Raw genomic sequence first — 15,410 nt, 5'->3', positions numbered from 1 at the left:
ATATATTTAAGATGTAATTCACAGTGTAAGAAGATATTTGCTTCAAATATTTTGTATATAACAAGTATTAAGCAGGTAAGGGGGGGAATATCTGATTACCATAAAATTTGTATGCATTTTCTAAAGATTTCTGAAATCTTTTAAAACACAGTATTCATTTTTTAAAAAAATAATGTAGGAGTACTGCTATTTGTTCAGCCATTGATTAAGCTGATTGAATTGGGCATGAACTCCACATGACTTTTTTTTTAAATTGTATTACTGTGAGATAGAGTTACAAAACTTTTGTGTTTGAAATTCAGCCATACAATGATGGAACACCCATCCCTCCACCAGTGCACATTTTCTACCACCCACATCCCAGTCCTCACCCTGCCACTATGGCAGACAATTTCCCAATACTTTCTCTATTTGCTCGAGCGGGCCCAGTAACGTCTCCATTGGAGACTTTGTTGTTACTGTGTCTGGCATATCGAATACGTCACGGGGAGCTTGCCAGGCTCTGCCGTGTGGGCGAGATACTCTCGGTAGCTTGCCGGGCTCTCCGAGAGGGGCGGAGGAATCGAACTCGGGTCGGCCATGTTGGCCGCTTGTAAGGCGAACGCCCTACCCGCAGTGCTACAGTAACAACTTTCTCTATAAATTTGGGTATTATGATTTACTCAAAATGTCCCACCACCTACCTGCCTACCTGCCAGGGGCAGACACCAGATAATTTATTTTCCATTGCTATTTTTGAATATCATGAGAGCTTGCACAGCTGTGATTGTACATGTAAATTTCTAAATTGTAAATGGTTGGGTTCCAGAGACATCTCTGTAGGGCACTAATTGATTTTGGGATTCAACTGGAGTCTCTGGGCCAGGGCTATTAGCGTGCTAAGATGGCACTCAGAGGCAAACTGGGGGCGACAGTCAGTCAGCTGGGTGGATGGGACAGCCAGGGAGGGACAGCCAGAGATTCAGTCCTGGAACCCGCACACCTGGGCCATGATTGTGGAAGCTCTTGGTCACCGGCATTCCCCCGGAAGATTATAGCTATTCTAAACAACTTTTAAGAGATATGAGGATTTTGCAGTTTGTGAGTTGTATATAATTAAATGTATATAATTTTAATGGCCTCTATGAATTTATAAGCCTAATTATTATAAGTTTGGGAAAAGTAAATGAAAACTACATATGGACCTTTAGTATTGTGGTTAGTTTAGCAGAAACTAGAAGGTACAGATTGAGTTAAGCATCTCTCCCTACATTATCAGCTCAAGGTCAATATATTCCAACTCAAGTCATATACAGGTAAAGAAAACAATTTTGGCATATAGAAAACATCATATTCTGTGTTCCTTTGGTCAGACTCCAGCTGAATCTCACGAAGACAATGTTTATGAGAAACAGTCTCGTTCCTGACGTTCCATTCGCTCTCAAAGGAAAGACCATCTCTAAATGCAACAGTTATGTGTACCTAGGTCAAGAAGTCAACATGATGAATCACCTGGCATCTGAGTTGCGTAGGAGGAAGAGAGCAGCTTGGATCGCCTTCAAGAGCATCAAAGAAATAGCTAAGAGGATGAAGAACCTCTGGCTCCGGGTACATCTCTTCGATTCCACTGTTCTTCCTGCATTAACATACGCCTCAGAGACCTGGGCCCTAGGAAAACAGGATGAGAACTCTCTTTGGGTCTCCCAAAGAGGAATCAAAAGAGCTGTGCTTGGAGTATCATATTTCACTCAAATGAGAGAAAGAATCTGGAGTTCCAATCTCCGTTGACAGTCAAGAATCAGGGACACTGTCTCATTTGCCAAGGCATCGAAAATCAGATGGACTGGACACGTAATGAGATATGGAAATGACCGCTGGACTAAAGCCATTACCGACTGGATTCCACAGGACATCAAAAGACTACGTGGCTGCCCACCTACAAGATGGTCAAATTTCTTCGTCAAGACCTTGAATGATCAGTTTGAGGCTCTTCGTGTTCCTAGAATGAACAGACGCCATTGGACTACACTAGCACGCAACAGGGACAAATGGAGACAGTACTGGTGCCCGCTGGAGCAAATCGATGATTAATGAGAAGTCAAGTGATCAAGTGATCTGTGTTCCTTTGAAAACATCATGAATTATGATAATGGGAAAATTTTTTCAACTAGGCATGTTAAAGTGTAGATGCCTAGAATAAAAAGGGCAATAGCACCCACCCTCTGTGGGGTGTGGAGAGGTGATATTATCATCTTTGCCTCCAATCACACAAAGCCACAGAGCCACACTCAATAAGAATCATGTTTTCCAATGTGCTAGGATTAAAATGTGCTTAAGGTCTTTCTTAGAACAACTAAAGCACAAAATCAGAAGAACCTAATCAACAATATAAAAAAGTTAGATCCCCAAAGTTATAACTGAGTGCCAAGAAAATTCAATTGGAAATTTGGCTGAGGCTAGTCTCTAGTGACTCAAGAGAATAAATCAAGAGACATTTATCTAGGAAAGTCTAGAATCCCACCAACTAATTCATTGCCATAGAGGGTTGTTTTTTATTTAATTTCAAAAGCTATCCCCTTTGAGGACAATAGAATTACAGAATGGATTCATTCATTTAACATAGATTTATTGAGTGCAAAAATATATAAGCCAATTATAGAAAGTGATACAAGTGTGCAGCAGGGAAGTTGTTTTAGATAGTGAAGTAAAATTAAGCATCATTTTTATAAGAACAATGAAATCATTGTTCTTGTAAAAATTAATAATAAGTGAATAAATGTATACACTTATTGCACTGCATGTACTGTGACTAGAAAAATAACCTTTTGAGAGAGAGAACAAAAGGGAATGCCCTGCCACAAAGGCAGGGTGGGAGGGGGGAGATGGGGGGTGGGAGGTATACTGGGACCCGTGGTGGTGGAAAATGAGCACTGGTGGAGGGATGAGTACTTGATCATTGTATAATTGAAACCCAAGCACAAAAATTTGTAAGTTTACAACTGCACTTCATGGTGTTTCACTAATAAAAATTTTAAAAAAGAAAAATACCTTTTTTGTTTTCCAAGATTTCTGAGAAATTAACTTATTAAAAATTGTGAAAAAGAAGAGGAGTGCTGGAGCAAGAGTACAGCAGGTAGGGCACTTGCCTTGCAGGTTGGTTCAATCCTTAGCATCCCATATGGTCACCTGAGCATGCTAGGGGTGATTCCTGAATGCAGAGCCAGGAGTAAGCCCTGAGCTTAGGTATGGCCCCCCAAACAAACAAGTTAAAAAAGAAGAGAAAGAAAAATAGGTAGAAGCAGAGGGAAATAAATAATGTAAGTAAAGAGAAAGAGAGTCAGTTGTAATTTAAAACGATAAGAAAATATAAGCATTACTTGAGCTTCTAATAAGTTAGGAACTGTATTTCAGAAAGGGATCCAATCAGAAAAAGACAGTAGTATTCAGGATTAAAACATCAAAGACAAAACCATCCTTTTATTTAAAAAGTGGAAAGGCAAGACAAAAACGTCCATGTGGACTCAAAGGAGTATTAGGATAGAACAGAATTCAGGTGAAATTGAAAATAAGTAAACTTAACACTTAAGAAATGAGGTAGCTCTACTGCAACCACAATACTCATAAGAAAAGAGATAGAGCAAAAGGGAATGCCCTGACACAGAGGTGGGGGGGCGGGGGGGAATACCAGAATCATTGGTGGTGGAGAATGGGCACTGATGAAGGGATGGGTACTCGATCATTGTATGACTGAAACATAAGCATGAAAGTTTGTAAGTCTGTAACTGTATCCCATGGTAATTCATAAAATAAAATAAAATAAAAAGAAATGAGGTAGCAGTGAAGCTTCAAAGATTCTATTCTAAAAGTGATCTCAAAAAAAAAGTGATCTTATGAAAATACTGTTTTCAAGAAGACAATTTGACAGTAAGTAATCTCAATTTTACTAAGTTTCCTTCACCACTTAGTAAAATCTCTCAAATCTAATTATATAACCTGGATATTTACATGTCTACAATCTTTATCTAAATGCTTTGCCATATCACCAGATGACTCAAATATATTATTAAATGAATTCCACATCTTGAACTAAAATTAGTTCCCAAGCTATAATTCCCTAACTTAGTATCTATGTCATGACCTTCCTTAACTTCTTTTTCCTCTACTTCCCTTTCTTTCTTCCCTTCTTTCCTAGACACGGGTAATTATCTATTTCAATTTGAACTCCCCTTTACAATATCAAGAATCAATCCTTTGTAATATCTACCAATAATCTTCTACTTCGTTTAAAAATAGCACAGTGGGTAGGGCATTTGCCTTGCATGAAGCCAACTGGTCCGCCCAGGTTCCATTCCTCCGCCCCTCTCAGAGAGCCTGGCAAGCTATCGAGAGTATCTCGCCCACATGGCAAAGCCTGGCAAGCTATCTGTGATGTATTCGATACGCCAAACACAGTAACAAGTCTCACAATGTTACTGGGCCCACTAAAGCTACTCGATGAACAATGGGAAGACAGTGCTACAGTGCTAATCTTCTATTTCAGGCTCTTCTTCCCTCAATGCATGGAACTATAAACTCCTAATGGCCGTTCTTTTTGGCTTCCAATTCACGCTACATATAATACATCTTTAGTACATGCTTTCAAATGGTCCTTTCCTAGTGTCTGCTCAGATTCTACTTTTTGCCTGGAATGCCTGCTATTCCTGTTAGCCTACAGGTCTATAAATTCCTTTTAAGATCTAGGTAAATTAGAGCCAATATAAATCAACTTAGAAACAATTTCTTTAGGCATTTAGTACTCTATCCTCTACAGTCTCAGGACTCTTCACAAAATTACCCTTTTACTACAGGTATTATTTATTGTGACCATTATGTGGCACTCTCCCTCTGGGACTCCAGGTCACTATGAAATAGAAATTATATCCTGCTCATCTTTATGCCCTAGCATCCAGCACAATACTCAGCCCTGAGTAGTCAGTACACACTTGCTGAGTTCAAGATATTAGACAAGGAGAACTAGATGGAATGAATTCAATCTACTATGTGGAGGGATATTGGCTACTTTGGTAACGGGCATGATGTGGTAACATTGTACCCCTAAACCATATAGAATATATACTCTTATAAATACATTGACTTATATCAATGTCAGCTCAATCTTTTAAAAAAGAAATCTGGCAATGCCTAAAATCGAATCTTTAAGGATTAGTGCTTTGCGAAGGGAAATGTCCTGTTCAACTTTTTCATTCAACTCATTTTATCAACTCTCCCATTACTTATAACACACACACACACACACACACACACACACACACACACACCTTGTTAAATATAACAAAGTCTTTGGTCACCTGATCCTGTCTAGAAGCTCAGTCTAATTTAATCTCTTCAAAAATAAGCAGCCACTCCCAAACTCCCTTCTGTGGTTCCAGTTTTCACATGTCTTTCTTCTCAATAAAGTGAGCCATCGTGCCAACCTAAGCAGTGAAGACTTCCTGGTGTTCCGGGTGTTGTTCCACTCTACAGTTATGATTGTTCTAATCTAGACCTTTCTACTGAAGTGGTATGTAAGGTATAAAAATTACTACAGAATATGAGAAGATAGAACCTAAAAGAATACACACTTCTTAAAACAAGAATAATGTATTACTCATATTTGCCTAGCTGATGTACATGGGTAAATTCCAGATCAGGAAATGTTATGATTGAACAAATTATTGAAGTTTGCCAAAACACTCATTTTCTCCAAAATCCCTCAAGCATGCTTAAAAAGCAGTAATATTCTGGCCCTGAAGATGACACAAAGGCTGGAGCATATGCTTTATATGTAAGAGGCCCTCATTCGATCCCTGGCACAACCACCACTCAGGGCAACTCTCCAAGAACCTCCTACTAAGGAGGCCTCAATCACCATTAGGTGTGACCCCCCAACAAAACAAAAATCAGTATGATTCATGATGAAGTTAGAAAGTTTCCACTCGCATGTGGGGAAGCAAAGTATATCCCTACTTTACCCAACAGACTCACCATCTTGTGTGTTTGGACTGAGGATTTGGCTGCGGAGTTCCTGTAGGCTAATTCCCAAACACCTGCAGACCTCCTCAGGACTATAGGGCTCAGGATGAAGGGCATCCTCTGTGATTAACAGCATTTCTTCCAGACTTACACCTAGTTCAGCCTGCACCTCCTCCAGCCGCAGTACTTTATCCCACTGCAAGCATTTGTACTTAGCCAGGAGCTGTAAATTCAAACCAAGATAATGGTGATCTTTCATTTCAGAAACTGATATGTGCTATTTTAATTAGCCAAATTCAACTTTAACTTTTCCATTCAAATGACCCATTGTTTAAATTTTGAAATCTCCCACCATTGCTTGAAAACGTACAGATGTTTGGAATTAATGTGTCCTAAAAAACTAACCATCCACCAATTTTTTTTGTCTGTCACCACTTTCCCTCAGGGCTGTTTCTTTGAATAATTTTATTCTTTCATCCCTCTTCAGTTCATCCCTAATGCACTGCACTCTATAAAGTCTACAGAAAATGGCTCGAATCTCATGTGACCTGAATCCTGAGGTGGACACTGTATGCCCAATTTCATTAAAGCACTTCCTGTTTACTACATGTCTCTTTGAAAACGGCTAATGAGTTTAAGGATATGGGCGTTTGAAGGAAAGTCCTAGATTTTAAATGAAAGCCTTATTGGTGACCTTATGAAAACCATTTCACTAGAACGCTGGTAGCAGCAGAGCTCTAAGTTTCTCTGCTCTCAAGAGAAAAGTTTGGCTTCCAATTACATCATGAGACCTCTTCAATATGATGAAGAAGGTTAAGCTGAAGGTTTGGTGACTTAGGGACACTCAGAGGAACCCCAATCCAGATTGTTTCTTTCTCCTTAAGACACGTACTGTGCTCCTTGGAGCAGGTAACACAGAAGACTTCTCTCATTCTGAAATTTATAAAATTCATTTCCAGGGTGTGAGGGTGGCAGGTGCAAACAGCAAAAAAAAAAAAAAGCAAGCCAAATTAAGGAGCTTCCAGAAAAGGAATTAATGTTCTAATGGTGAGATAAGGCGATTCTCACAATCTCACAATTTTTTTTTTATTAGTGAAGCACCATGAGGTACAGTTGTAGATTTACAAATCTTTGTGCTTGGGTTTCGGTCACACAATGATCAAATACCCATCCCTCCACCCGTGCCCATTTTCCACCACCCCCCCTCCCACCCTGCCTCTGTGGCAGGGCATTCCCCTTTGTTCTCTCTCTCCTTTTGGGTGTTGTGGTCTGCAAAAGAGGCATTGAGTGGCAATCATGTTCAGTCCATAGTCTACTTTCAACATGCATTTATTTTTACTGAAGTAAAAATTTTTTTATCATTCCATGAGCCATTTAGTGGTAATGAGCAATATAAGGGCTAGAGCGATAGCACAGCAGGCAGGGCGTTTGCCTTGCACGCAGCCAACATGGCCGACCCGAGTTCGATTCCTCCGCCCCTCTCGGGGAGCCCGGCAAGCTACCGAGAGTATCTCGCCCGCACGGCAAAGCCTGGCAAGCTCCCCGTGACGTATTTGATATGCCAAACACAGTAACAAGTCTCACAAGGTTATTGGGCCCGCTCGAGCAAATAGATGAACAATGGGAGAACAGTGACAGTGACCGTGAGCAATATAAAATAAATTATCACTGGCCTGCTATGAGGGCAGACTTGAAGGGTGGTTAGGAACTTGGAGACAATGGGAGAGGGAAGGTCTCTTTGAAAAGGGCTGGGGTGGTGGGGTTGGGGTTGGAATGTTCAATGCCTGTAACAAATCACCTTGAACAACTTTGTAAATCATCATGTTTAAATAAAGTGGGGGGAAAAATAAGGGCGGTTTATTTTTAAGGAAATGTGCATCTGATTTACTGTTCTATTATACCGATAGTTTTATTTGATTTCTTTTCAACAGGAAGCAGGATTTACCATAAGACTATTGCATTTTGGTTAAGGCCATTCACTTCTAAGAATGTTAATAGCATAAATTCATATAGTCATTATCCCCCTTTAAAAATGCTGGCTCATTTACTTAAAAGGAGTTAATGAATTTATGCCAGAATGGGAAAAAAAGAAATGGTGTTATATTTTTCTGTCCAATTATCTCACAGAACATGGTACTATCTTTAAAGCAAAGAAACAAGGGCTAGAGAGAGCTCAATGGACTGAACACATGCTTTATTTTCTGGAGACCCAGCATCACTGGAAGGTACACCTTTGTAGAGAGCCAAAAGTTTCCCCTGAGCCCTGGTAGGTGTGGCTGAAAAAAAAATTCAGGGATTGGAGATAGTAGAGCAGTTAGGGCATTTGCTTTAAAAGTGGCAGACCCCAATTCGTATCCCTGATATCCCATCTGGTCCCCTGAGCACCGCTAGGAGTCAATTCCTGAGTGCACAGCCAGGAGTAATCCCTGAGCACTTGTCAGTGTGGCCCAAAATCAAGCAAACAAACATATATATATATATATATATATATATATATGAAAAGCAATAAAATAATGAAAATCAAGAGAAACAAGTTTTCTTTTGATTTTGTTTTCTTAGCACATTAGGGTAGTATTTATTAGTATGGTTGGATTGACACCTCCTACACAGATGGACTTCTTAATTCATTTCATTAATTCATTCATGTTCTATATTCTAGTGTATATCCCAACAACTTGAGAAGTTTAGAAAGACATACATACAGCAGAAATATACAATATATTTTAAATTTTGATAGAAGCCACTGCCAGTGGCCTCTAGTATATGCCTAATGGTTCTCAGCCCTGTAGTATATGCCTTCTGGTTCCGACCCAGTAGTACTCAAGGGCCACCAGGGCTACAAACAGTGATGTTGGGGGGTTTTGGGGGGGGAACAAGGGAACATGAGTTGTCACCAGGGATTGAACTTAGGCCTTCTACATGCCCAGAATGTGTTCTACCACTTGAGCTTATCTTCAACTCATAATATTTCTTTTTTTTTTGAGGGGAGGGGGGAGGGGCAGGTAAGAGGGAAGGTGCACCTGACACTTGATAGGACTTACTCCTGGCTCTCAGAGAGCCTGGCAAGCTACCGAGAGTATCTCGCCCGCATGGCAGAGCCTGGCAAGCTACCTGTGATATATTCGATATGCCAAACACAGTAACAACAAAAGTCTCCAATGGAGACGTTACTGGGCCTGTTCGAGCAAATCGATGAACAACGGGAGGACAGTGGACAGTGGACAGTGGACTCCTGGCTCTGTCTCAGCAGTCACTAAGGTGGTATTTGAGGAACCAGATCCAACTTGAGCCTCCCGTATGCAAAATATGCAGTCCAGCCCTCTGAGCTATCTCTCCAGCCCTGATATACTGATTTTATACAGAAAATAGAGCTAATGTACATATCCACCTAGAATGATACTTGCTCGAAACTAAGATCCAAATCTACCTGAAACAAGCCAAATGAATTATACTGACAAATAATATTTTTATTGTGCTCTATGGTTTTAGATGTTTTTACTTCTATTGGTTGTTTGGGTTCTACTGTTTTCTTTCTATTATTTGTTTCTCGATGACGAATGACCGAGATCTGTTATTGACACTACTTCAAATCTCTGCTGGAGTCTTCAAAATGGGTTTCTAAATACAAACTAAGATTTCGATTAGAAATGAAGATTCCTATGATTTTTAAAACACAGAAGAGAAAATAAAAACACCAAAGAATTGCCCCCAGAGATGAGAGTATGCTCTTCCTAAGAATTTTTCAGTTAACACTGATTCCCAAACTGTCATCCCTGGCCACGCTTAGACAAGTCACAGTGCCTAGGGCCCTTGATCCCAGGAAACCAGGCCAGGGACGCAATAGGAGAAAGGGCTTCTGTGAGGGCTTTGACCAGGCAGCCCACGAGGCTGTTTGCAAAGGCAGCCCTCTCTATGTGGTTTTTCTTCTCCAGGATCACTAACATACAGAAGTTCACATTCACTTCAGCAGTATCCCAGTTTACTGCTGGGTCTACTCAACCCTCAGCTGGAAGGTTCACACAGCCAATTTGGTGAGGATTTGAATTCATGATGAATATGCCACATGTCCCCAAGGACAGCTGCACGGCCATTGAATAGCCACTGAATAGAACACTTCATCATGGGCATAAAACAGGAAAGCTGTTTAAGCCCTTTGAAAGTTGGCTTGGGAAACAGAAAGATGACTTGCAGAGCAGGGAGATGGGTGGGTAAGATTGCTGTAACTTAGAAAGAGAACTTTATGGGGCAAACTGCAACTTGCAGCCCTGGTGACTGATTGACTGAGCTCACTTGTAAAGCTGGTCTTCGAGTGAGGATGATGGGGGCATTTCATCGCAAGCTACTCAGTAGCAGGGCAGGGAAATAAAGGAAAGCAGTTCTCTGCCCACATTCACCATCTTCTTTTCATCACTGTAAACATTAACCATGCATATTCGATACCACTTCTGGACTTCTGGGAGCTTTCTAAACTGTTTGACACTCTGTGGACAAGAAAGGAAGCAGCAAGTGTTCTCTTCATTCCTGGAAAGAGGCAGACAGAGTGAACCTATTTAAGCTGATTTTCCTCAAAGGCAGGCCCTGGGGAACACAGATGAGAACAGGTGAGACAGGACTGCAGCCCCTGAGACTTGTGCGAATAACCTTCGAGATGAGCAAGAAATCTAAGCTGCGGGTCCACTTACTCTCCTCCATCACTAGGAGAAGAGTTGAGGCCTGCTTCCAGGAGTATTGAGTCCTTCCATGTAGCCCCAGGTGCAAAGTAAGCACTTTGCAGCAGCCAGAAAAAGTCCCATCAGAAAAAGTTGCTAGGGTTTCCAGTAAGAGGGTGTGGTAGGAAAGTACTAAAATGTGGGCCTAAATCAAGAGCCTATTTGTTAGAAACCTCTTTTTGACTTTTGCTGTTGCATTTAGTAGCATTAACAAATCAATGGCTAAAGGGCCAAGTCCTCTCAACAGATCAATAAAAATTTCTGATTTTTCCCTGAACTAACACTACAAACAATAACTCCTTCAACAAGTTGTTTTCCACACAGCAAAAGCAGCTGTGTTGTTGCTTCCGGTTATACCAAGCACAGATGCTTATTTTAATTTGAAAACACACACATTTTTGTTTGATTTGAAAAAACAGCAGAAAGGGGTTAGGGTACCGCCAGCAGGGCAGTCTGTACCTGTGAGAAGAGTGCATGAGCAGCCTGATGGCGCCTTCAGAATTCCAGATACCCCAGATACACATTGCTGCTGTGCCTTTGGCCAGACCCCAAAAACTTGGGGCAAAGTTTACCAAAAAAGTAAACGGCCAAAAGTTAGGTATGTGGGAAACACACCCACAAAGCACCTCCAGCTCAGTATATAATTGGAGGCATGGCTTCTCTGGTTTCTGATTGAACTGCTTAATGGCCATGATCCCAGAGACGCAGAAACAAATCTCGAAACCCAACGGCTTTTGGCAGAAATGCTTCCGGTCCCTGCAGTAGGTTACCGGTGCTGGGCCAAGCCAGGTGGGAATAGGTTTTTTGCCTTGGCCTATTCCCCCTGGCAGCCCGATGGCCGCCATCCTCCAGAGGCCACTGGACAGTCAGGTTTGGGCGCACAGTGACAAGACATGCAGGGCCTCACAGGATGGGGGTGGAGCCGGCCTTGTCCTCCCCACCCCAATAAGACCCCCAAGTCATTGCCCACGAACGGCCTCTCTGGCTCCTGATCAAGCTGCTTAATGGCCATGATCCCAGAGACTCAGAAACAAATCTCGAAACTCAGTGGCTTTTGGCAGAAATGCATCCGGACCCCACAGTACGTTACTGTCGCCACGCCACCCCGGGGAGGAAAGGGTGTTGTCACTCCGCCTGCTCCCCCTTGGCTGCTCAGTGGCCATCATCCTCCAGAGGCCATTGGACAGTCAGGCTTGGGCCCACAGTGACGAAACTTGTTGAGCCTCATGGGATGTGGGGGGAGCCGGGTCTGTCTTCCCACCCCAACGAGACCCCAAGTCATCGCCCACGAACGGCCTCTCTGGCTCCTGATCAAGCTGCTTAACAGCCATGATCCCAGAGACTCAGAAACAAATCTTGAAACTCAGTGGCTTTTGTCAGAAATGCATCTAGACCAGGCAGTAGGTTGGGCCACCCCAGGGGGGAAAGGGTGCTGTCCCTCCGCCTGCTCCCCCTTGGCGGCTCAGTGGCCGTCATCCTCCAAAGGCCATTGGACAGTCAGGTCTGGGCCTGCAGTGACGAAACTTGTTGGGTCTCACAGGATGGGGGTGGAGCCGGTCCTGGTCTCCCCGTCCCAAAGAGACCCCAAGTCATCACCCACGAACGGCCTCTCTGGCTCCTGATCAAGCTGCCCAACAGCCATAATTCCAGAGACTCAGGAGCAAATCTCAAAACCCAGTGGCTTTTGGCAGAAATCCCTCCAGATTTAAGTGTTAAAATTTCGGAATTTCAAAATCAGGTGGCCCTACTGCAGCCACTCAACATCATATGTTATTCATAACCAGCAATAGAACACAAATTGTCTACTGTTGCCTTTTCAGCATATCTGAGTGTTGGGGTAAAATCTCAAATAATAATGGTGGGTCTGATGTTCAAATACTGAATGTGATCAAAGTAGAGAGTGAGTAATGTGGAAATCATCTGCCTCACAGGTAGGGGGAGGGTTTAGGATGGGGGTATACTGGGGTTTTTGGTGGTGGAGAATGGGCACTGGTGAAGGTATGGGTGTTTCATTGTATGACTGAGACTTAGACCTGAAAGCTTTGTAACTGCTCTCACGGTGATGCAACAAATAAAATTATAAAAAATGAAAAAAAAAGTAAGGTGGAGTTCATGCACAATTCAATCAGCTAATCAGTGGCTGAATAAATAGCAGTACTCCTACATTAAAAAATAAAGCAGGTACACACAGAAGAAGGACCACATGGAGGGCTGGCTCCACAGCTCCCGGAGAAGAAACCAGGTTCCAAAAAGAGCCGAGATCACCGGGAAGTCCCAGATGGGGTAGGTGCCGCATCCCGCCTCCCCCAGATGGAACCCCAGTGACCAGAAGCCTCCACAAGCATAGCTTGAGTATGCAGGAACTAGGGCTTTTCCTGGCGGCTTATGCGGCCGCGCGACATCTCTGTATATACAAAATGATCAATGGGAAGTAAATCACCCAACGTTTCTCCCTGAAAATCAGAGTTAAGTTTGGAGCACGGCCACAGCCCCAGAAGCACAAGGACTTAATGCAGAACCCAGCAGCTTGGAGCAGAAAAGTGAACGGGCTATGCGTTAATCCAGGCCATCATGTCTGCCCGGAGGGGAAAGGGTGTTGTCCCATTCGCCCTCTCCTCTCTGGAAAGAAAGATGGCGGCCGCATGGGAGCCTTGTGGAGAGCAGGTGTGAGCCGGGGGTGTGGGGGCGACTAAAACCTCATGGGAAGGGGGGCGTTCCAGTCCGTCCTTCACGCCCTACCGAGGTCACCAGTCACCCCTCACGAGCAGCTCTCCAGCACGGCCACGGCCCCAGAAGCACAAGGACTTAATGCAGAACCCAGCAACTTGGAGCAGAAAAGTGAATGAACTATGCCTTAATCCAGGCCATCATGTCTGCCCGGAGGGGAAAGGGTGTTGTCCCATTCGCCCTCTCCTCTCTGGAAAGAAAGATGGCGGCCACATGGGTGCCTTGTGGAGAGCAGGTGTGACCCGGGGGTGTGGGGGCGACAAAAACCTCATGGGAAGGGGGGCGTTCCGGTCCATCCTTCACGCCCTACTGAGGTCACCAGTTGCCCCCCACGAGCGGCTCTCCAGCACGGCCACGGCCTCAGAAGCACAAGGACTTAATGCAGAACCCAGCAGCTTGGAGCAGAAAAGTGAACGGACTATGCGTTAATCCAGGCCATCATGTCTGCCCAGAGGGGAAAGGGTGTTGCCCCATTCGCCCTCTCCTCTCTGGAAAGAAGATGGCGGCCACATGGGTGCCTTGTGGAGAGCAGGTGTGAGCCGGGGGTGTGGGGGCGACTAAAACCTCATGGGAAGGGGGGCGTTCCATTCCGTCCTTCACGCCCTACCGAGGCTGCCAGATGCCCCCCACAAGCGGCTCTCCAGCACGGCCACGACTCCAGAGCACAGAAACCAATCTCTTAATTATCTGACTCTCAGTAGAAATACTTCCAGGGTTAATTAGCAAAATAGTGGAAATCCAAAACCAACATTTAATTCTTGAATCCAGCTGTAGTAAGCAAATCACTTCACAGTGCTTTCTCAGCATATCTGATTTGGGGGGAGGGGGTAAACTCTAAATAATAGTGGTGCATCTTTTATTGAAACAATGAATCTAACCAAAGCAGATAGAGTGTCAACTAGAATTCATCTGCCTCACAGGCATTCGGAGGGGTGGGGGGTGGGGTTTTATTGGGGTTCTTCGTGGTAAAAAATAAGTATTGGTAAAGGGAAAGGTGTTTGATATTTGCACGACTTGAGACCTAAACCTGAAAGCTTTGTAAATTTTCCCACAGTGATTCAATAAATAAATAAATTATTTTTAAAAAAAGCAGAAAGTACAATAAACTACAACCTACTCCAACCTTCCCTGCACCCTCAGCACAGGCTGTTTTCTGCCCTAAGCATCCTCATGCATAGTATCCTGGATCTCATTCGTGTGTAACTCCCATGGGCCACAATGAAAAGAGTAAGGCTAAAACAGACCTGGGCTCATCTGCACTTATTTAAACCAAATTATACTTTCTTCAGTCTGAAATGGCCAGTATGTAAAATGGGGGTTATATTAACGATATCCACTTTACAAACTACTGTGAAGATAAAGATAATAAAAACAGTACTGTCTGGTCCAGAAGAGGCACTCTATCAGGGCCCTTTTCTTCTTCTTGATAGCTCCATGCCTCTAGGTTCTTTTTTTCCCTCCCAACACCTTCCCTGCACCTTTATTTCTTTATTTCTGGGTTTGGGGGCCCCACCCAGTGGTGCTCAGGGAACATTCCTGGCTTTGTGCTCAGGGGTTACCTCTTGAAAGTGGCACCACCATATGGCACTGGGCACCATCATCCAGGCAACATCTAGGCCTCTAGTATGCAAAGCATGTGCTCAGTCCACTGAACCATCTCTCCAACTCTTGCCTGTGCCTTTAAACATAGCATGCTTCCTATGTTAAAGTTCTTTATTCCTGAAATTGCCACCTTTTATTTTCTCTCTTTTCTCTCTGTCCAACAACCAGAACCACTGCCATTAATCACCACTTCCAGGTCCCACCTTTGAATCAAATAAAGCCTTCCATGGTTCTTCAATATTTCTAAACTACTTGCAGAGCCTCTAGATTTTCTCAGTTCTCTTAACTTTCAATGAATCAGTGACTTTGCCACGCTACAGAATGCTACTTCCTTCAAATTCCATGTTACTAACTTCTATAGCACTAAATGTTCCTGGTGTT

At 43.3% G+C, this 15,410-nt stretch overlaps 1 protein-coding gene across 1 annotated transcript in view; it reads right to left on the bottom strand.

Annotated features, from left to right (window-relative positions):
- GALK2 (galactokinase 2) overlaps window positions 1-15,410 on the bottom strand; it is a 145,269-nt gene that overhangs the window by 46,959 nt on the left and 82,900 nt on the right. Inside the window, exon 8 of the mRNA XM_056135382.1 lies at window positions 6,004-6,214. Within this exon, the coding sequence (XP_055991357.1) occupies window positions 6,004-6,214 (211 nt within the window). The remainder of the gene's footprint in view (window positions 1-6,003; window positions 6,215-15,410) is intronic.

The sequence above is a fragment of the Sorex fumeus genome, unplaced genomic scaffold (genome assembly GCF_029834395.1).
Source record: "Sorex fumeus unplaced genomic scaffold, SorFum_2.1 ptg000111l, whole genome shotgun sequence".
In the NCBI taxonomy this organism is placed as follows: Eukaryota; Metazoa; Chordata; class Mammalia; order Eulipotyphla; family Soricidae; genus Sorex; species Sorex fumeus.
This window is presented reverse-complemented; position numbering and strand designations above follow the sequence as displayed.